At 33.9% G+C, this 24,881-nt stretch overlaps 1 protein-coding gene across 3 annotated transcripts in view; it reads right to left on the bottom strand.

Annotated features, from left to right (window-relative positions):
• Window positions 1-24,881, bottom strand: part of btbd11a (BTB (POZ) domain containing 11a) — a 184,162-nt gene that overhangs the window by 16,026 nt on the left and 143,255 nt on the right. For 2 of the 3 annotated variants that reach the window (XM_056455860.1, XM_056455862.1), the window contains 6 exons: window positions 17,904-18,111; window positions 12,469-12,621; window positions 11,038-11,203; window positions 6,858-6,947; window positions 4,178-4,279; window positions 3,462-3,555 (listed from right to left, as the gene is read on the bottom strand). In XM_056455860.1, coding sequence (XP_056311835.1) covers window positions 3,462-3,555; window positions 4,178-4,279; window positions 6,858-6,947; window positions 11,038-11,203; window positions 12,469-12,621; window positions 17,904-18,111 — 813 coding nt within the window. The remainder of the gene's footprint in view (window positions 1-3,461; window positions 3,556-4,177; window positions 4,280-6,857; window positions 6,948-11,037; window positions 11,204-12,468; window positions 12,622-17,903; window positions 18,112-24,881) is intronic. The other variant, XM_056455861.1, reaches the window with a different exon arrangement.

The raw sequence follows: 24,881 nt of genomic DNA, 5'->3' as shown, positions 1-24,881 counted from the left end.
TACTCAGAGGACAGAAATTCACGTTTTGTTGTTATCTAAGCTCCTCAAGCTACAGTTCCCTCATTCCAAATATACCATAGCATACATTTTAAGATAAAGTCCTTTATTTCATTGGTGACACTTTATTTTGATGGTCTGTTTGTTGAATTTAAGTTACATTGCATCTACATGCCAACTAATTCTCATTCGATTGTAAGTGGACTGTTAGGTTGGGGTTAGGGTTAGTGTAAGTTGACATGGACTTGCAAGGTTTCTTTTAGTCAATTAAATGTCTGTTTAGCATCAGTATCAACAGATGTTAAGCAGACAGTCTAATAGTCAAACGGATTATCAAAATAAAGTGTTACCATCTCTTTTGACTTATTTGATTATAGCATACATGAGTCCTGAAGAAGAAATAGCTGATATTAAGATGTTACAGAAAAGCTTATTTATTCACTCATTTATTTATTCAGATTGTCTAGCAGGACGTCCCCAGATTGATTTGCTAATGTAAATTAGCAGGCTGTCCACATGGACTAATGAAAGGAAAGCGCTTCCACATTAGAAGGAAAACCCGAATGCTAACACTGGGGGTAATTGACCTAGCATACAGCAAATGGAGCGTAATCAATGAGGCCTGATGGGTTTTAGATCCGATGAGGCTCAAACAATCCCATCCGCAGCCATTTCTGTGGGTCACAAGGGAACAGGCATATGGTTAAACCTGTTTCTAGACATTTCAGCTCAATGGGTTCAGCTTGTGCTCCTTCATTCTCCTCCTCTGCATGAGATGATACCATTTTTTGTGCACCCCATCCATTTTTATCACACCAAGAAGGTGTCCATTACCAGCCGACTCAAGCCTGAATTACCCAACTCTTCAAGAGTTTGTACGCTAAGTGGGTCAGACAGGTAATTTTCAGCATTATGCTGGAAAACACTTGGCAAATGTAAATGAATATCACTCAGGTCAATTCATATTCATAGGACTGCCACAGCCGGGATTATGAAATCTCATTTGGCACTGGTTTCCATACATCATTCCACCATGTGGACTTGTCACATTCACACAGTGGATGTTAAGGGAAAAAAAAAGCCGCTGTCGCTAAGGCTCATTAGCAAGTTTGCAAAGGGCTCTCGAGAGCGAAGCAGCCCCATCAGTCTCTGAATAATACTATTACGCTTCTGGAACCAGTCTGGGCCACAAAAGTATAATGTCTTCAGTTTGTCAGCTCACAGTCTGCAAGGACCATTTTACTGAAATTAGAGGCACAAAAGGAACAGAATGTTACCGTTTTAAAAAAATAGGTCCTGGTTGTACACTGCGACATCATCTAATGCAACTTAATTTAACAGTCGGTCTCCATAATGTGAATGTTGGAAGATTATCACTTTCAAAAGTGGTTTGTTTACTCCTAAACAGTGAATTTATTACATTTAAGAACTATATACTACAAAAATACTACACAGGCTGTGGGTTAAAGGTATTAATGCGGTAAATAATTGTCAAGTTTCTTGAGCAGACCAATCGTTTCACTTTAAGACATCAATGTATCATCAAGAGCCACAAGTATTAATTTTGTTTTTTTGAATAAATTTTTTAATAATAGCCATTCACATGGTAGCTATTCACTTGCATTTTATGAAGCTACTGGAGGAAAAAAAACGTCACCTACATTTTTTATTAGTAAGTTATCACTGCACTTTTAGGTGAACCAACAACAATCAACGTCGAACTCAAAGACATTTTTTTTGGTTTTGTTGGAGTGTGTTTTCCCTGTCTGTGTCCGTTACCATTGTTGTCTGTGCCCATTTTTATTAACTGAACAATTGAGGCTGTGGATTGTCAGATTAGATACCCAGCAGGCATTTTTTTGTTTTTAAAAGATGTCTAATACGTGTCTAAACATAGTCGTCTTGGCTAAAACAAGGCTAAATTTGGCCTGTCAGCGAATATCTAATAAACGTCTAAAAATAGGCCAAAACTAGACTAGTCATCAAATAAGCAGAAATGAAGGACTACACATATAAAGTCTGTTTAATCTGTCCATTTGGTGACTAGTCTAGTTTTGGGCTATTCTTAAATGTTTATTAGATTTTCACTGACAGTCCATGTTTAGCCTTGTTTTAGCCAAACTGTCTACATTTAAATGCCTATTAGATGTCTATTAAACACAAAATTGTTTGCTGGGTGTATATACTATAATTTGTTGATTGAAGATAGCATCTATCAGAGCAATATGAATTCAATGACATTCAATGAGTTTCTTGATTGAAAAGTTTATCCCAGTTATCCCAACACCGTTTAACACTGCAGGATGTATGACCAAAAAACCCTCTAAAACTTTCTGTTACACAAGTAGTAATTCAATTATGTTCATTTTAGAGTGAACTATCACTCTACCGTTTTAAAATGCACACTTAAAATGTAGATAATATTCAGTGCTGTACCTCTGAGCGTATTGCCCGAGCTAAAGGTAATTTTGCTACATATTTTTATAAACCTACATGCCATATGATAATTTACTGTGACCCTAAAAACCCACATTATAATGTCATGAATTAGATATTTCTGGTTTATTAACCTTTGTGCAATGTTCAAATTTACTAACCTCGTGTAATGTTAGGGATGAAAACATCGACTGAATTAAACTGCTGTAATAATGCATCAGACAAATATTTTTTTCTTTTTTTGTTGCAGAAATCAGTTATTCAACATCAGTCCTGATCAAAACTATTAAATGTTTTTAAAAATTGCAGGATTTTAACTCTTTGATTGCCAAGCTCACAAATGATGACACTGATTTGGTGAAAAAAAACACACACAAAATGACTTATTTTCAGTATAAAATGTAATTGTGGACTGGATTTTTTTAAACCTTTTATCACAGCGTTTTCCCAAAATAAGTCAAAATAAGATTTGTCACAAAAATCAAATCACTTTAAGATCTAAAAAACAGATTTAATAAAGTGCTGCAGTAATGACGTCAAAACACTGAAAACTAATTCACAGCTGGTTTCCTTGAGATTTTCAGCAAATTAGTCATCAGGGTTTTGACGTCGCTCTGTATACTAATGCACATCTGATTCTCCCACAACTGTTTAGTTTCACATATGGGAATTTTATGTGCATAAAGTCTTTCAAGAGCAATAATCAATTATGTGTGTCAAAAACAATAACTTCAATTCTGTGCTGCGTGAATATACATATAAATAAAGCAGGTAAGGGTTGTGCATGTACAAAAATGAGGATTTGTTTTGTTTTTATCAAGAGGGTATTGCAATACCATTCTAGTACCGTTATATTGTGCAATAAAAATAATTTTAACACCAATAACTACTCAACATATTTCTTTTTCTTCATGTCTGCAGTTGCTGCTTAGTTTAATATTTAGCTTATAAATCCACATCTCTCCAGTTTGGCATACGGGATACCTTTCAAAGCCACTAATTCAGTGTCGTCGAGTGTTTTCTGTTACCTGCCGCAGATGCCAACTGTAGAGGCGTCTCCGTGTAGTTCTCTGTGCTCTCCTGAATCGCCCCCTCCACGTTCGCTCGGGCATCCAGCAGAAGCTGCTCAATAAGGTGAAAAGGGCAGTCATTATAAAACAGACTCCAGAGGATTTCACTTTAATATCACCAAGATATCTGTAAATACAAGTGCTGTAATTACATTACATGAGCCCTGCTCTTTTCATCATCTAGCCAACCTCCAACTAGCAAACATCTTTATGGTAATATCCTCATAACTTCTTTCACTCTTGATGCTTTAAGTGGACGATTTTGTGTCTGCTTTAAAAAAAAAGTGGGAAATATATATAAAAATGATAACTACTGTGAAAGTGTGCTTCTGGGAGATTAAAAATCCACAAAAATATCACTTTGCCTTTCCATTTTACCTGTTAAAGAGCTAAATAAGTGGGCCTTAGTAGGTCACTGGATTCAGCGCTTCAATCTGAAGAGTATTTATAGAGATACACAGTCAATAAACTAGCTTCTATCTTCAAAGCGTTCCTCTTTCTTCCTTGGCACATATAAAGCCTATTCCTGATAGCAATGCCCATCCAGTTCTAGTTCAGAACTGGGGCAGCAGCCTAGCATCTAACTTTTTCTTTTGTGCCATTATTATTACGATGGTGGCATCATAATAATAACTGAGGAAAGTGCAAAGGCATCAAATCATTGACAGCGCTACCTGAACGACAGGGACGTGTCCGTGTAACACTGCGAATGTGAGTGGCGTCCCCTGCCTGGTGTCAGGATAAACTGAGGGGTGCTTGTGTAGTGAGCTGGGCACCTGGGAATCATATAGGTCAAGTTCAGGGAGAGAAAAAAAAATTCAGCCATTATATACCAGAACACTGAACTCCAATTGCGGATTTGCAAGGAGCACGAGAAAGAAAAAATAGAAGGGGAAGGAATGAGTGAATGAGAGAGCGGAAAGTTGGAAAGTTCTTCCCTCTGGCTGTTTTGTTAATTCAAGCGAAGTGAGAAAGAAAGTGCCAGCGCTTGCTTTTGTTCTCCAAACCCATTTTATTTATTTATTTTTTCCATCCAGCCCACATTAATCATGAGTTTACTTGCTTTGGACAACTCCTACAAGCCCTCTTCGTAATCCTGACCACGGTTAGGATCTAGTTGAAGGTTTATAGTATGAAGATTGCAGGAAGAATAAATTGTTGAAACGCTAGAGGTGTAAGTGAGCAGTGACTCATGTACAAAGCACCAAAAAAAGCTTGTCTGGATGTAACGCTTACAGCTGTACTGCATGCAGAATTGAGCTCTCTTGTAGTCGGTGGTAAATTATGCAGGCATCTGTTCATTTCTGGGCAAACATGACCTTTTTGGTATGGATCATTTCGAGGTGGGATTCAGGTTAAACAAATGTTTGTGCAAACGATTGGGTAGACAAATAACTGTACATCTGTCCACTTGATAATAGTGTATTTGAGCTTGAAGGAATTTGTAAACCATGCTTATATCATTGTATGCGCATTTGGTGCTTTGCGCTCAAGTCAAAGACTCCATGTACAGTAAAAGGGCCAAATGAAAAGGACATAGGGTAAAACAGCACAATTTCACATCAGGATACATAGATGAGTGATTTTCACAAAAAACTCAGTCAAATTTCACCCCAAAATAATACTATATTAGAGTATATATAATACAATATATTACATGTACAATGGCAAAAATGACTGACATATTTTTATACTATTCATGTTTCTTTTGCTTGTGATAGCATGTCTAAACACTGAATTTACCATAAAGTTTATATATATATATATATATATATATATATATATATATATATATATATATATATATATATATAAATATATATATATATATATATATATATATATATATATATATTTATAGAAACAATATACATATTAACCCGCCTCAAAATATTTTCCAAGTGATTATTTTTACAATATTTTCTATTACTTAGAGTTAAAGTCAGAATTATTAGCCCCGCTTTGAATTTTTTTTCTTTTTCAAATATTTCCCAAATGATGTTTAACAGAGCAAGGAAATTTTCACAGTATGTCTGATAATATTTTTTCTTCTGGAGAAAGTCTTATTTGTTTAATTTCAGCTAGAATAAAAGCAGTTTTTAATTGTTCAAAATCCATTTTAAGGTCAAAATTATTAGCCCCTTAAAGTAATTTTTTTCGATAGTCTAGAGAACAAACCATTGTTATACAATAACTTGCCTAATTACTCAATCCTGCCTAGTTAACCTAGTTAAGCCTTTAAATGTCACTTTAAGCTGTATAGAAGAGCCTTGAAAAATATCTAGTCAAATATTATTTACTGTCATCATGGCAAAGATAAAATAAATCAGTTATTAGATATGAGTTATTAAAACTATTATGTTTAGAAATTGTTGAAAAAATTGTCTCCGTTTAACAGAAATTGGGGGGAAAATAAACAGGAGGGCTAATTCAGGGGGGCTAATAATTCTGACTTCAACTGTAAGTCTTATTTCTTTTAGTTTGGTTGGAATTGTTGCAATTTTTTCAATTTAATTTAATTATATGAAATTAGTTATTAAACTATTATTAATTATTTAAAATGTGTTTTTGGAAACATTTGAAAAAGAATGAAAGTTTCACAGGAGGGCTAATAATTTAGCTTTCAGCTGTATGCAAATTTAACTATTTTTATATTAAATGTCCTATATGTACATATACATTATGTTATATACATTAATAAGAGTAATTAGACTCTTCGAGAATAATTCAAGTTCTAATCTAAGCATATTATAATAATGAGAAAACATGCTTTATTGTCTGGAAACTAATATCATAATGCAAAGGTAATGATGCATAAAAAAGACTTAATTTTCCTTATACAACATTATTTACTTGGTGAAATATGACCTGGAGATGTTATTTAACCGTTTCAGAACATTCACCTCTGAGGCAAATCCATGAAACATTCTTTAAATATAAATAATGACCTTTACATTTGCATGAATCAATATTGCTAAATACACTTTTATTATCATGTTTCATGTTTTTGACCACAGTTTTTACAATCAGTGTGTCTACATTAGGTCATCATTGCATTTTGTTGCACTTTTTAAAAAATACATACACTTGAATATCTTATTTGTGGTGGAAATCAACAAAAAAAGCTCACTCACATCTAATATAATTTCATATTCACAAAAATCACTTCAACCAAAGTAGACACACCAACACATACAGTACAACCACTATTGCCTTCTACACATCTACATGCAAAGAGCATCAGGACGAGGACAGAGAGATTAGTTAGTTCTTTTTATAGACCCTGTTAGTAAGTTCAATAGAGACAGAGCCACAAAACCCTTTATAATCATCCACCAGTGAATGAATACTGACCTCACTGTTTATGTCAGCTCCAGCATCCAGCAGCATTTGCACCATGGCTTCATCCCCTCGAACACACGAGTACATCAGAGGGGTCATACCCTGAAAAACACACAAAATCAATGAGTGCACATGCCATAAGAATGAGTCTATTGCTATAAAAAGGCTATCAGACTCTGATTACAAATAAAATACTGCATTAAGAAAGTAAAAGTAATGTTTGGAGCTATTTTTGATGGCACAACTGAGAAATTTATGTCTAAAATGTAAGTTTCCCCAATTAAAATACTGTAGTAACTTATAGTAAATACTACAATGTTTTTGAACCATACTAAAGTAATGGTTGAATTAATTTGCTGTGATAAGTCTATAGATGATATGGTACCACAACAGCTATAGTAATATATAAAAAGTTACCCAATACCGTAGTTTTCTATGAGTATAGATATTGACATATATAATACTACAAAACACCACAGTTTACTGTAGTAAAAACAAAAGTATGTTACAGTATTTATTACAGTTTATCAGTTTGCTACAGTTAATACAGTACTACAGTGTGCAGTCATTAACAATGTTGCAACTACTATTATATAAACACAGTATAATACCATTTATTATAGTATGGTATAAACTCACTATAGTATTTACTATAAATTACCATTGTATTTCCATGTGGGTCCTCATAATAAATTCGTTTGGTTGAACTCTTTAATAAAATCAATTAATCTGCAATCATGCTGATCAAGCAGGATAATCTGCACACTAGCATGTGTAAAACTACATTTATACTATATTACATTTATAAATTATATTGCATAATTATTAAAAACTACGTTTCCAAAGCATTTTTGTCTCCATCTCATGAATTATAGTCATTTTAAATGCATAATAATTTTGGAGAAAATGTACAGGATATATACTCTATATTGCTAGATCAACCATTTTAGTACTGTAGTTTCATCATTCTAAAAGATATTATAGCAAATGTCACACTTTTCACTACAAGACATCTCATCTTATCTTAGCCAGTACATAATGATATTTTATCTAAATTAATGCTTTATTTTTTAATTATTCTTTGCATTAGATGCCTTTGAGGGCCAAATTTGGCAGTGGGCTACAAAAAAAGGATGCTGGAAACTGGAATTTATTGACTTTCCATGGATGTCAACGGCTGTCGGTTGCCAATATTCCTCAGATTACCTTCTTTCGTCTTCAACAGAAGAAAGAAACTCACACTGGTTTGGAACCACTTGAGGATGAGGAAATGGTGATAGAATTTTCACTTTTTGGTTGAACTATCCCTTTAAGGGTTATTGAGCAAAAACAAATCTTTAATAACAGTCTCTTAAGTGTCCATTTAAACAAAGTGAGTGGAACAGCAGTCTTTATGGATGATGCTCAATTAAAGCACATTAAACAGACAACTATATATTCTATAGACTATCAAATCTACAGCTGCTTTAGAGGAACTCACACACAAGCACTGGTGCATGAAGGCACATTGAGCCTGGAATTAATTAACTGCATTTTTGAATACAGTCTTTGAACAACATACACCATTAATACCCTTTTAGAGGTAAATTCAAAAATAAATTACTACTTAAAAGGATTTTAACTATTTCAATGCTTTCCAGCTGAACAAATGGGACATAATCGGGTATAATTATTAGCAAAAAGTTAGAAGATCTGCAAGTTTATATATATATATATATTTTTTTTTCTTTTCTTTTTAATTCAACAATTTATTTTTTAAAAGCTAATTAATTAAGCTAAAAAGTAACCTGCATTACATTTTCAAAAAAGTAACTTAAATATTATTACTTATTTCTTAGTAATGCGTTACTTTACTCGTTACTTAAAAAAGTAATATTATTACGTAACTCGCGTTACGAGTAATGTGTTACCCCACCACTGGTCATAAATCTCTCTTTTTTTGGGGGGAAATTGAGATTTATACATTACATGAAAGCTGAAAAAATAAGCTTTCCATTGTTGTGTACAATATTTGGCCAAGATACAACTGTTTGAAAATCTGAGGGTTCAAAAACATCAAGCTGTCTAAATAAAGTGCTTAAAGATTCACATTACTAATCAAAAATGTAATTTTGATATATGTACTGTAGAAAATGTACAAAATATACATGATTTGTATTTAAAATTAAGAAAAATCTATAATTTTGTTTTATACACTGTTTTTTTTTCTCTATTTCAACTTAATACTGTTTTGTTGTTACAATTTTCATTCATTCATTTTCCCTAGTCCCTTATTTATCAGAGGTCGCCACAGCAGAATGAGCCGCCAACTATTCCAGTATATGTTTTACGCCACGAATGCACTTCCAGCCACAATCCATTACTGGGAAACACTCATACACTCATTCAAACACATTCATACAATACAGCCAATTTGATTAATTCAATTAACTTATAGTGCATGTCTTTGGATGTAAGGGAAACCAGAGCAGCAGGAAGAAACCCACGCAAACACAAGGAGAACATGCAAACTCTACACAGAAATGCGAACTGGCCCAGCCAAGGCTCGAACCAGTGACCTTCTAGCTATGAGGCAACAATGCTAACCACTGAGCCACTGTGTTGCATGTTGTTACTTTTATTATTTGTAAATATATTTCTTTGTTGAACCTAAGTGTTTTTATGATTTTACTATATATATATATATATATATATATATATATATATATATATATATATATATATATATATATATATATATATATTTATATATATATTATATATATATTTTTTTTAAATAAAAGTACTACATCTCTAAATCCTCCATCTGTTACAGTGATCTAAAAGAGATATTCGTCACACTGCTTCACATTGTGCCTGAAAACCCTGTGAAAACACTTTATTCTGTTACTAAATCGAGAGAGTGCAGTTCTTCAAACAGGTTTCAGCACAAAAATGGAGATTCATTTGTCAGTTGCGTCTCATTTTCCCTCAAGGCTCTTCTTGAAATAACGAGTAGCATATTTGCCAGCGTGATTTGGAAACAGCTCTTCCAGAGTAAGATGAAGCTGCTCTCGATGATTCCCAGCTGGACTCCAACAATTCTCTTTTTGTCGTCTGATTTTGCCTCTGTGTCGCTTCACTTTTACATGTTAGTTTAATCTATTTTGTCAGCATCAGCACGCGCTGTCATTCTTTACATAAACTGGCTTCTGTATTCAAGACAGACTGTGACAATAACATGCACTCAGCGGTGGATACGGATGACACTATTTGATTTGTAATGCTGAGTGTCACGATAGTCACGTCCCACACAGATCAGCTCAGATTAAAAGCGTTTTTCCTTATTTAAAGGTCACGCAACTCTTTTATTTATTTGATTAGCCTCTAAATGTCCCTGTCTTCACACAGAAATGTTTGCTATATTAGACAGAGAAAACAACTGCTGCAGATGGAGGGAAATAAAAAATGTACACTGCCGTTTACATTACACTGTAATTACAGTACAAGTGCTAATCCTAATGGATGTGTGGTATTATTTTGGGGAACTGTACATAATTACACTTTGTTATAGCGTTGTACTTAATTACATTCAATTTAAAATGACTAACATGGTCAGTGTGTTTTAAAGTGTTATGGACAAAAGGCGCTGTGCCAATTTAAAGGTACAATCTAAAATAAAACAAATACAAGGTCCTTATCATATTAGGCTTAATTGAGCAATGTATATTATTTCTCAGAAAATGACAAACTGCATTACTCTATCTGTTACTCTATTTGTTTGTCGCTAAGCCTATATTTTTAATTAGTTCAAAAAATGTACTTTAAATTGCCAATGGGTTTGCTTTTCTGTATTAAATGCAATGGTATCCAGATTTGTTATTTACTGTCAATGCAATATAATGCAATGCACTATAAAAATGTAGGGTTCCACACAATTCATTCATGTTGTCCCAACATAAATCCATTAACATAACAAATTTAAGTGTATTGAAGGTAAAACAATTAAGTTTCTCAAACAAATCTCCAGAATTGTGTCGCCTCAGCTCATTTTAAATAAGTAGTTTGAACAAGCAGCTAAAATCTTGTGTGTGTATAATTCCATATATCATATTAGCCTCAAATTCAGCATATTGAGAACTGAATGGTACATGAATGTCTCAAAATGTGCGATTGTGTTTGTGTGTGTGTGTGTAAATATATGAGTTCCCACCTGTTCACTCATACTGTTAATGCCATCTGGCCCGAGCAGGTTGACTGCTTGCTTGACCAGGTCAGTTCGTCCGCAGTTGAGCATCCGGAAGCCCAGATCCTGCAGGAACTTTGCTTCTGTGGACGCAGCGTCCAGTTTCCGTGTGGCACAGAAACAGTCGTCTGCTCTGTGAAATAAAAGAAATATCAGTCCAAATAATATGAACAGTGCCTACTCATTTACTTAACACACTTATAACAGGTATTTTATTTTCTGACATGTAAATTGGATGTGGCTTGGCTAATAGTTTGATATGTTTTCTTCAAAATTTCTTTCCAGATAATATTAAAATTGTATTTAAGAATTCATATGAACATTAAACTTTACACACACACCCTAATAAAACTTAACACAATATAACAACACAAATCGATTAAGTTAACATAATAAATTAAAGTGGACTGAACATAAGACAGTGCAGCACGGTGGCTCAGTGGTTAGCACTGTGGCTTGGCTAATAATTCAAAAATTATTTTTTAGATTATATTAAAATAGTACTTAAAAATTCATATCAATATTAAACTATGCAAACACACATATTATACTTAATATAATGTTATATAACAACACAAATAGATTAAGTTCACTTGTATTATACATAATAATAACATACAAGACATGAAATATATATATATAAAATGGTATTTATAAATTACATATATACATTAAATTTCATAACTGTGTATTAATGAACTGCAGTTATTGCCCATAATATATAATGTTAGTGTTATATATATATATAGTAATATAGTTGTTTATTATTAATAATACATACATTCATACATATACACAAAATAAATATTATTAAACATATTTATATAATTCAAAAATTCATTAAATATGTAAATTGTTTGTTTTATATAACGTAAAATATGAATTATACATTGCATAATATAAATGCACAGATTATTTTCGATTTTTGATATGTGTATGCGCTTTGCAAAAATATAACAATATTATTACAGTAGAACATAACATATACTTATTCCTATTTAATTTTTTTTTAATACAATATAATTACTTCATCTGAATGAAAATATGGCTAGTTTAGCCAGCGTTGACTTCAATAGATTGTTGCCATTAAAAAAAAGAAGGCCTGTTGTTTGTTTGCCAGGATCGTCTCCATCTATTAAGATAACAGCATGCTCCTAAAAACAACTATGCAAAAAGCCACTTTCATAGCACTCCAAATCTTGTCACCAGGAAACTAGAACCATATAAGAAGTTAAGAGGACTTTGTGCAATTCTCTAGGGATGCATTATGAGCACATGATGTTTGTTTGTTCTGTCCTAAAACGCATGACTAACTGCTAATTAATTCTACATGTGCATGTGTGTATGCCAGTATTGTGCTTGTGCATGAACAGAAAGGATGTTAGAATCCAGACATACTTGAGCTGCCGCGGCTCACAGTCCACTCCGGGTAACAGCAGTCGAGCCGCCTGCCGAACATCATCACTGTCCACTGAGAAGCTTCGGCGGTGTTCAGTATGAGCTACAGCTACCCGGATCCACTCCATCAGTGGAGGCAGTACCAGGAATGGCCTGTAGGGGTAGACCAGAGATATTCATAATTAGGGAAACTGTTTAACGTAAAACAATTACATTATGCTATTTTAAAGTCTGAACTGGAAGTTGCTGAGACTTTTAGTTCAGTATGATGATGTACTTCAAACTGAAACTGAATATTGAGTAGGGGCAGGGCTTTCTTTATGCCCATCATTTCCTTTAAGCAAACTAACAATTAGAGGGGTGTGTTTAAGGATATTGTGCCTGAAGCTGTCAAACTGACGTCAGAGAAGGACCACCACTCCAATCGTGGAGGCAACTGGTCAGACTTTAATTGAATATTACCAAAACAAACTTTTTTCTTCAGTGGATTAACTTACATAAGATTAATTTTTCATCTAAAGAATAAAAATATGCACTAGCAAAATAAACATTATATATTTGGATTTCACGCAGATTTGAATGATTGCTCATTTTGTTTTGGAGTTCTCCCACTATCTATTCAAGACCAAAACCACAATTTTAGTTTTATAACATATACTGCACTATCTGCTTGTGGTTGAAATGGTTTGTTCAAGGATCTGGTCTCTCTAAACTCTTTACTACTTTGCTCTAATTGGTCAAGATGTTACAGTCTGTTCTCACTGGTTAATTTTTTGAGGCGCATGATGAAAACCAAATGACAATTCCCATATTAAAGGGGTCTCTTGTACATTTTGGCCATTCATTTACACAAAAACAGCAACATCAATTGTAGATGACTGGAAATGCTAACCTTTGAAAGTGGGCTTTAAAGTGCCACATTTGGATAGAAATAACAATACAGTCTTCATGCAAAAAAAACAACAACAACAACAACAAAAAAAAAATTGTGATTTGTTATGCATGTGCATCATGTTTAGTTGATAGTCATAAAAATTAAACTCCAAAAAATAATTTTGGTCAACTTGACCTCATGTTTGCAGGCATTTAGGGTTTATAACAGCGATTTTACTATATTGATTCAAACCCAAGTCCTCATCCTTCAAAAGTGCATGAATAATGGATTTTCTTTTGAAGTGCAAACTCTTTCAAACCTAAGTTAGAACTATAGACATTGTTTGAGGTCAGCCAATGACGATTAAAGGCTGCCATTATGTACATTTGTTACAAGCCTAAATAAGTTTGCACAGAAAGACTGGATTAACTGGCGACTCAATTGCTTATTTTAAGAGGCAATAAATCCATTTATCTGCACTTTGATCTTTAAAACCACAGACCTTTTACATTCACAAATAGCTCCATTACACACTACATGAATGGCAAAATCTGAGAAAGCGAATGGTGCATTTTAGTAAATTCTTTAAGTAAAAAATGTCTTTAAAGTAATGCATTTTTTAAAGTAATAATCTTTATGATTTTATTTTGGTCTACCAATTTATTCTCTGTCTAATCCTTCAGATCAGGTTTTATTTAAAAAAAAATAAATAAATAATCCAGTTCAATGACTGTCAGCGTATGCTTGTTTGTTCTCATAACCTTTAAAAATTTCAGTTTTGATGGACACATCTGTTTGCATGCAGCTTTTGGATACTATAAAAGAAGCTATCATAAGCTCTCTGGCAAGATTACAGTTGCTGCTAATTACCAGAGCTAAGCTGTATCTAATTAGTGTGCAAAATATGAAAGACCTGTTGCCATCCTGACAAGTTTTCACTCAGAAACAGAAACTTGAAGCTGCTCATTACCAAGAATACACTCTCACGCCAAACAGATTAATCATTAAGCGGCTGCAAAATATACTTCTGTTAAACTTTCGCAATGTGCCAACCACCAGTTTTACATGCATAACACTCAGAACTATTGAAAGGTTAAATAACATGAGGACGTTGACAACTACAGTGAGTCATGATGATCAGTCATTGTGCGCTGAACATTTTTCCTCAAGCATTTCCGATGAGCATATCCAGATATTTTTAACCCAGTCTTGACAGGTTGTTGTGGATAAACATGCTAATAATGTCAGTTATATATGACTATATAGAAAAAAAACACACAGTAGAAAGTGAAAAATGGGCTTAGTTTATGGCTTTCAAGAGTGAAAAATATGACTTCACAGTTTTTGTCCGCCTACACAACAAGATTGTCTTGCTTGTCTTTGTCAAACTTGTCCACACACCCTCCTGTGCTAAGCTTATTATCATAATTTACACTTGAGATTTTTTTTTGCACACACTAGGATGTAAATACAAAGACAACAGCATTTGACCAAATAATGAACCAGACCAGAAGCGTCAATCCTCATCCTGAACTCTAATTGTGTTTCCTGTGACCTGCGTTTCACAGCTAGCTTTTGCACAATCCACACTGTTCGTCCCCGGACACCTTCCCACCGCAAGAGAGCTTGCCAGGAATCCCAGCTCCGCCAAAACAAACCGCAAGGCCTTCTCTGTTTCTCTTGTGCCTGAATAAATTGCTTTATAACTCCCCTCCCTTCGAAGAAATGTTTGGAGGACGTGGTTCTCATTCCAGCTGTTGAAAAGTGAAGCCACATCTGGCTGGAAAGTACTGTTTTTTTTTTGTGTTATGGATTTTGACATCTATGGAAGGAAGTTTCCTTATTAAAAGGCTATGTGCTTGCAAGAGATCACCTGGAAAATATTGTGGGATTCATAAACATTTTACTATGATACATTACACTGACTTATGGAAATAATTATCCCGTTAGAGTACTTTGATGGGATAACAAGTACATTACAAAGATCACGTCAAGCCACTGAGGAAAAGTTTTTAAAAATTATGAATTGTTCATTTAATCCTATAAATGCAGCATTGGTGAGTAAAAACAGACATGTATTAAACATAGCAGTTTTATTTATTACATGTATTAAAGGTCCCATGAAAGGAAAATAAAGTTTATTAGATATCAGCATCAGTAATGTTAGTTTCTAAGATATCTATAAGCTAGTGGGCTCTAAAACAGTGACGAAATCAGCGTTTAGAAGATAATAAACTGATATAAATATGCAAAGCTTGTAGTCTGTCACTTCCGCCTAAAGGGATCAACAGTTTTATTCACGTCACATCATACTTCAGTTTTATCAAATCATAACCAATCAAATGCTTTCAAGTATCTGAAATGCTCCATCCCCTTCAAGACGCTTCTCATTTGCTTTTTGATTTGATGCGCTTGAGCTCAACCACTCTCAATGGCAGAGCAGTAATAAAACGAAACGCTATTGGCTGTTTGTAAAAAAAGAGAAGCCACACTATATTTCATCCTGTCTTCATGTTTCGGTTGAGATTATGTCAAACATCAGATAAAAATGCATATTTCAAAGCGCTTCACGGGACCTTTAAACCTATTTAAAAAATACATTGTAATAAAATCAGCTATTTAATAGCTTAACATAGTTTGTGATTTACAACTGTTTTACACTTATTTGAATTGCATTATGGAACTGTGATCTCTATCTGCAAACTTTTGATGTTGAAAGACATTTTTAACAGTAAAAAGTATTTTAGTAGTATTTTATCATATATTGTGATTATAGAAATAAATATTTTTATAATAAAAGAAAATTTCAATAATATCTAGATGCAGACTTGGCTTTGCAAGACTGCATATCTCAGACCTGCCACGTCATAAAGAAACTCATAAAGGTTTGGAACCACTTCTAAATGAGTAACTAGTGAGAAAATCTTGTGTGAACTATACCTTTAAGGGAAATCCAGGTAAATGTTTTTTTTTTAGCATATTGAGCATTTTAAAGTTGCAAAATCTGGGGCATTGCTCATTTTTGTGCACATATAGTTCAGAATCCATTCAGACAGAATTATATAACTGTGAGGGGTGGAGTTAGGTGTGCACATTTAAAGACAGTGCATGCAGCTCATCTTGCAACTACACATCAACTTCAAGTCTGCATCCACACCCCTCTTGAAAAATTACTGACTAACCCAGATAATATATCATTAAAAAAGCTTCCAAAACGTCAATAAAACTGACTTTATTAAACTTTTCAACATTAAATGAAGTCGGAGCAGAGATCTAAATCCTATAATGTAATTCAAAGCATAAATGAATGTAAAGCCACGATGAATTACAAAATACAAACTGCTAATTAACTGACCTCAACTTTACTGATCTCAAATATAAGCACATAACCTTAACCAGTATGAAAGGAAGTTTCTAGGAAATCCTGTGTGTTTGCTACCTCATTCAGTGTCTTTCACAACGCAAATGATGCAGTAAAGTATACGCAAGCCAAAAGAGTGATAATTACAGTGTTAGTACGATGTTCATCCGCCCTAGGTGTATTTTTTTCCACTACAGTATGAATGATGAAAGCTTGATGAAATGTCACCGCGCGGATCAACAAAAGTCCACTCGACTGAAGTCTGAAATCTAAAGCCACAACCCTGAACCTCTCCAGACGCTCCTTCACTCTGATCTCTTGTTTTCTTTCTCCATCTCTATTCATCAGCCCTCCACTCATTCTTATTCCTGTCAACACCGACCGTCTGTTTCATTTTTTCTTTCACTCTCTCTTTTTGCTTCTCATTCTTCAGTGAAAATGAAAGAAAGTAATGAATAAAATAGAGCAGAGTCTCCCAAGGGAAGGCACCTATCCTGTCAAGCACTTCCTGGGCATCCCGAAAGGGCACTTGGTAGGGAAGACATGTCCAGATGGATTTATCAATGTACAGCGGAAGCTCAACGTTACTTTATGGCAATCCATTAACACTTTGCTCCTGCAGGAGTCCACTGTACTTTACTGTGCTGAAACGTAGCATCTGGGAATGGAAGTCTACAGCACATTCATCTTGTTGTCCGTCAGTGTCAACGCAATTTGAAGTAACCCTGTGGTGATCGCAACACCCTTGGGGAAACACTGACATTCAGAACAAGAACGTAATACATGAAATGGACTAGATGTCATGTGAATGAAATGCTGGCACCATCATGTAGCAGGTCACTGGATGCTTTATGACACTGGCGAGGTGTGCTATGCCTTTGCTTCCATTTAGTTTTTCTTCTTTGAAATTCTGGACTCCAGATAAGGCATTGATACCTGCTTAGAGAAAAAGTTCACCCAAAAATGAAAATTCTGTCACCATTTACAAACATTTCACTTTTTCAAAACATGTTTGAGATTTTTTCTTCTGGTGAACACAAAGAAAGATATACTGAAGCATGTTGGAAACCATTGACTTCTATAAGATTATGTTTTTCCTACTATGGAAGTCAATGGTTGCAGGTTTTCAAAAGTCAGGCCCCTCATAACCATCCAGTGCATTACTACACATTATCATACATTATCGTGCAGCAATCTTACCTCTCCGTGTGCAGGGTGATCTTGGAGGGTTCGACGTTAGGGTTTTCCCACTCCATCTGCGGACAGTGCATGAAGTAGCAGAGAGTATAGAGGGCCTCGGGCTCCCAGTGAACAGAGCCGGTGCGGTTCTGGTGAACAGGAGTGCCATTGCTGGGGTTCTTGATGTGCAGAGGCTGGAGGTGATGCATGGCCCGAGACACCAGGTCACCTACAGGGGGCAGTAGAGACATGCGCTTGAGTCTACGAGAGTGTGCATTTACAAACCTCCCTCAAGATTAAATGCAGCTTTTACACAGTTCTTTGACATAAAACTAGAGTCCTCGTACATCACTCCTTGCACAAAGACACACAGACAGTCCCACATTTGACACGGAGACATTCATTACAGCTGGAAATGACAGCGACAGAATAACAACCTTTTCCCTTCACGGGTTGAATCTGGTACAGGGCTCACTGAAGACATTACTCATTTGAGGGAAAGGAAACGTCAAAATGTCAATGTATTGCTGTTAAAACTGAAACTGAAAAAAGCTCTACAGTTCTGACTGATTTACATGATAACAGAAGAGCTTCTTCTCTGAACTGAGGACATCTGGACTGACTTGTAGAAACTCATACATTTTAAAAAGGTTGAAAGGCATAAAGTTTGTAATGACAAAGTCACGCACCAATAACTTTGTTCTTTATTTCTTTATTTTTTGGTAACACCTTATTATAATGTTGTATTAGGTAATGTTAGTTAACGTGTTCACTACAAACTACAACAGTAATGGGAAATAAAGTTGTTCATTGTAGTTCAACTATTGTTAACAAGCATGCATTTGGATTTTAATAATGCAGTAGTAAATGCTGAATTATGATTAGTTCGTCTTAATGTATAAAAATACATTAATTAATGAAACCTTACTTTAAAGTATGATCTATTTTTTTGTTTAAGTTTTTGACAAAAGTCTGAAAATGTTTGAACTAATATATGATTTATATTAGTAAATTATATACAGCTTTGGAAAATAAAGAGACCACTTGAAAATGCTCATTTACTCCAGATTTACTAGATTTATTTGTAAATATTACACTTGTTTTGTTCTACAAAGGTCTGATAAAATTTCTTCCAAATTAATAATGAAAATTTCCCCAGAACTCCTCTGAAGTTAAATAATTAGTATTTAATTGTCTAATAAATTACAAAACATGTCTGAAAAAAAACATTGCACCTTTTTGTTATTTTATGAAAATAAATGCCCTTGTTTAACGCACCCCTGTCGTAAAAATGCACCCCCTCTGAAACATGCATCTATTAACTTCTTGTTATTGCTTTCTCCATCAAAATAATAATCATATTACCTTTTAATCAATTAAGGCCTTTTATTATTTTTAAAATGTAGACTGAGAATGCTAATGAAAGTTTATGAAGAGGGTGCATTTTACAGCAGGGGTGCGTTTCTCGGCAGAACACCCTAAATGACAATATATTTTATTTTAAATTTAGAAAAGAAAAAGCATCAGCAGTTAAACAAACATGTCAACAGAATAAAACAAAAATGACTTTATAGTCAAACACATGACATTAAATTGCAAATGCAGGGAAGTCGAACATTATTAAGTGGTCTGTTGATTAAACCAATAAAATCATTACATACAGTATAACACATAATAACACACGTAAGATATAGAAAAGCATCTGCAAATACAATAACTTGTACTGAATTATATGTTGGTCTGAGCAATTATTTATTCACATGCGTACATAAATGATTAACTTCACTGATCAAAATATTAGCTTGGATGAATCACTGAAGATTCTTTGCAAAAAAAGGAAACTTTAATTGGTTCTTAGGAAATCTCGGCAGTAACAGTAACACACAGACACACACACACACACACACACGTATGCACATTGCAATTAGTGAAAATGTCTGCATGTGAAAGTCTGCACACTCCTTTAAACCTTCATTTCCTAACTTCTGTTTGTGTGTGTGTGTTTGTGTGTGTGTGTGTGTGTGTGCGTGTGTGTGTGCGTGTGTGTGTGTGTGTGTGTGTGTGTGTGTGTGGCTCTCTAAATTTTATTGGATGAAGCACAATGGCAGCAGCTGGTGAATATCACTCCACACAAACACAACATTTCTCTCAATTTTACACACACACACACCTTACACCCAAAGAAAACATTCTGCAGTTTCACATTTGTCCAGTTTTTCTCATGGGGAACAAAAATATGTTCCCACAAGGTCAAAATGCATTCTTATTACTATACTTGTGGAGATATTTGGTGCCTCAATGTCATGAATACCAGCAGAATCAAACACACACACACACACACACACACACACACACACACACACACACACACACACACACACACACACACACACACACACACACATACTTCAGAAGATCTACACCGCATTGGCTGTGCTGTCCTGCAATGGCCCTGTGAATTATCAAAAGGAAAGGTTTCTTACTGAAAGCTAATCTACTCCAACAACAGTTCTCATTCAGACTTTATAGAGCAGAGCAGGTTTAAAGAAGGCAATCAGCCACAGGTTTTTAATAGTCCCAAAGAGCCAACTTAAATGCTTCAGAGCAGAGCTGGGTGTTATACGCCTTACATAATCAGATTTCCCCCCAAGTAATGAGCTAAATAACTTAATGCATGCTAAATCAACACCTTATATCAGTAAATATAATGCAAATACAAACCTTGTTGCATTAAGAACAAAAAAACTGTTACATTTTATTCAGCTTATATGTGATAGATTTAATATAGATCATGTTTTTATAAGTTTTTATTGATCAAACGTTAACTTTTGCTATGAATTATTGGTTTTATTGATTAGTTGTTAATCAAAAATTACTGAGTACTATTAATTTGCGGTCAACGGTTTGCTCTGATAGAAATTCTTATGAAATACCTGATTATCTTATGTGAAACCAGGGTGCCTACAACAAATCTTAACTGCTTGTGAATACATGATGACTGGTTGTGCTTACATGATAACTTTTATGTTTTATATTGTTTTTGTCATGTAAACTTGTCTATTGTGAGCATAAATGCTGCATAAATTGCCCTATAAAGGCTCACATAAAGATACTACTACTACTACTACTACTACTGCAACAACAATTTCTACTACAACCACAACCACTGCTACTACTACAACTTTTACTACTACTACCACTGCTACTACAATTTCTACTACTACCACAACCACTGCTGCTACTACTACCATTACCATTACCACTACGACTACTACCACTTCTACTAACTACTATTATTGCTACTGCTGCTGCATTGTTTAGCATTGAACTTTAAACAATACATTTTAACAGCATTAACATACATAATGTCATAATATTAGTAAATAAAATCAGAATTCATTGCTTGTTCATGTTATTTTATGGTGCATTATGGCCCATATTTGATATTTATGCAAAGTAATGATGCATACAGAAATGAACCAATAATAATAAATACTATATAGAAGCACTGGTTATTGTTAAGTCATGATAATGCATTAAACCGTATTGCACAATATAAAGATTACTTTTCATTACACTACTGAACACAAGGCACACTACATTGAGAATAAGATGCTAGTAAATATAAAATCTCTCGCCAGCCTTGTAAATAAAAATGATTTAGAATGCATTGCTTGTTTGTGTTGCATTAACTAAATTCAACAATCTGTCTATATTTAAGAAAAGTAGCGATACGTGTAGAAATGAACCAATATCAATAAATACTGTTCATTGTTAATTCACGTTAATGCATTAAACCATATTGCAAAATATAAACATTACTTTTCATTACACTACTGAACACAAAGCCCACTACACTGACAATAAGACGCCAGTAAATTTTAAATCTCCTGCCAGCCTTGTAAATAAAAACGGTTTAGAAACCACGATCAGAAAAAGGGCATGTTGGAGTGCTCATTTTGTCTTCACCTGTCTGGATGGACTTAAACATGTCTTTCAAGCTCTGCCAAACAGCATTCATCTGAAACTGTCCTTGTATGAGGAATAGAGAAGAGGACGAGCTGCAGTTGTTATTCAGCGGTGATCCGTGCAGAGGCCAACAACTCTCTCAGAAAGGAGGAGAAAAGAAAGGATTTGATTCCAGAGCGGCTGCTGGTCACCCTGAGCTTTTGTGTTAACATTGTACATTGTGCTCGAACCAGACTCTATTTTAGCTTTTTGCTGCTGTAAGGTGAATGTCGCTCTTCTGGAGCCACTGGAGGAAGGTGAAGAGCAGGAATAAGAGATGAAAATCTGGACAGAATTCAAGGTTTGTCAGTCGAAGAACATGCTGTACTTATGAAAGCACATAATTGTGTTTGTCATGGTAAATAGCAGCTAATTATGTTAAATTATTATCATTAATGTTTTTATGGGAATTATTATGTTATGTTTCAAGGGGGGTTACACTGGTTATGGTTCGATCAGAACTCACTATTTTTTTGTTTATGCCTCATAATACGATTTGTACACTGTTTATTATTAAATTAGGTTTTTTTTATGCAGCCATGTTTGTTACCTGGATATAAATTTTTTATTAGTGTTTTACTTTATCACACTTTAACTTTTTCATTTTTTGAAGCATTCTTTAAGTTCAAGTTCATTTATTTATTGAGCACATTTAAAAACAGTCACAAGACTGACTAAATTACTGTACATAAAACAAATAAAATAAAAAGACAGAATATAAAAACATAGAAATAAGATGAGAGAAACGAATGAAAAAATGTAAAAATGTAGCAGTAGAAAGGACTATTAAAATAATATTAAAAAGCCAAACTAAAAAGGTATGTTTTTAGGAGTGATTTAAAAATAGATAGTGATGGAGCCATTCTAATCTCAAGGGGCAATGTGTTCCATAACCGAGAACCATTCTAGTTCTAATTACATGAAATTAAATTTACTTAAATTAAACATAATTAAAAAATATTGAAATTCTACCACTGAATACATTAATATTTGTATTTCTAAAAATGTGGCACCTATTTTTTATTCATGCAATATATTTTTTAATATGACATTTTTAAGAAATCCCATCAGTTTTACAGAATTTTTGTATTATTAATTATTCAAATACAAATATTAATGTATTAATGTCTTAATGTATTAATGTCTAAAATATAAAAAATGTATGTCTTGTTTCAAGTACAATTATGCAAACATTAATAAATAAATATTGAAATTCTACACAAGCACTAGCACAAGCATCTTAAAAATCAATTCAAATAAAATAAAGTAAAATTAAATTAAATTAAATAAAAATGTGCATAATAATGTGTGAAAATGTGGGACCAATTTTCACCATTTATTCATGCAAAAAAGTTTTATATATTTTTATATTAATGTTTTTAACATTTAAGATTTTAAAGAAATGCCAGCAGTAGTTTACAGAATAAAACAAAACCTTACTCAAGCACATAAATACAAATCATAAATCCAGATAAAAATAAACGGCAGGTGGCCTTAAATAAAATAAAATAAAATGAATAAAATAAAATGAAATTTGCATGTTCTATACGTGTTTGCGTGGGTTTCCTCCGGGTGCTCCGGTTTTCCCCACAGTCCAAAGACTAAATAAACTAAATTGACCATATAGTGTATGTGTGTGTGTATGAGTGTGTATGGGTGTTTCCCAGTACTGGGTTGCAGCTTGAAGGGCATCCGCTGTGCAAAACATATGCTGGATAAGTTGGCGGTCCATTTCGCTGTGGCAACCCCTGATGAATAAAGGAACTAAGCTAAAGGAAAGTGAATGAATGAATGAAAACACTGCAACACTATAGTTTTATCACAGTCAATGGCTACCACACCTTCAGAAAACCTACTTCACACAACACCAGCAGACAAACCACAGGCTTGAAAACACCATCTGATAAATGTCAAAGTTGGCCAGTACACGTATCCAGTCAGGCACCTCACAAAGCATATTCTCACTTCACTAGAATACAACAGAGGCTCCCAAGCCTTCTGGGTGTGATTCAGCTTTTGAAATTGCTCCAATTATAGATCCACAAATTCCCCTTTACTCCCATCTCCTCTTCGCCACAGAGAAACAGGCAGCCTAAATGATAGATCCTCCACACGGCCTTCCTCTAGTCTAATTGCTCTTTGGCGGATGGTGTAGTTTGGAGGGTGTCAGAAGAGGCTTTCGCACGTCTTTATACTTTGCTGTAATTATTCTCCGGTCGTTCCCAAAAGGCCTCTCAGGCACACCTGCATTAATCACGGAGAAAGACTCTGAGGAACTCCTTCTCTCTGCTCCTTTCAGCAGATGCTGGAGTAGGAGGTGTAATTACGAGGAACATATCGCGCCCCCATCCAATATGATGCCCCGCAAGCCCAGACACTCATACGGAGGCATAATACTAAAAAAATTTCTTTCTGGCTGTTTAGTTTTTGCATAATATTAAAAGAGGTGTTTTAAGGTAAGTAAAAGTGAAATTAAGGAGGAAAAAAGTTTTTTTGGCAGTGCAAATAAAATAAAATAAAATAAAATAAAATAAAATAAAATAAAATAAAATAAAATAAAATAAAATAAAATAAAACTATTCAATACTTTAATATATTATTATAATATATATAATATATAGTACATTGTATCCACAAAATATAATTAATTTTCATTTTAAATCTTTATTCTTTGACATTGTTCTTAAAAAAACCTAGATGTTTACCCATTTTTGACATTCTTGAGTTTTATATTATATATATATATATATATATATATATATATATATATATATATATATATATATATATATATATATATATATATATATATATATATATATATATATATATATAAAACATTTTAATCCCAACCAGTTCTTGTTCCAGCTCTTTTATCATAAACAAAGAATTACTTTTTTTACTTTTGGCATTTCACAGAATGACATGCGGTTTTGCAAGGTTGCCTTATCAATTGCCAAACAACCATTTATTTAACTGCAAAATACACAG

This window comes from Danio aesculapii, chromosome 4, assembly GCF_903798145.1.
Source record: "Danio aesculapii chromosome 4, fDanAes4.1, whole genome shotgun sequence".
NCBI classification, from domain to species: domain Eukaryota; kingdom Metazoa; phylum Chordata; class Actinopteri; order Cypriniformes; family Danionidae; genus Danio; species Danio aesculapii.
Note: the sequence above shows the minus strand (reverse complement) of the source record. Positions and strands in the feature narration are given on the sequence as shown.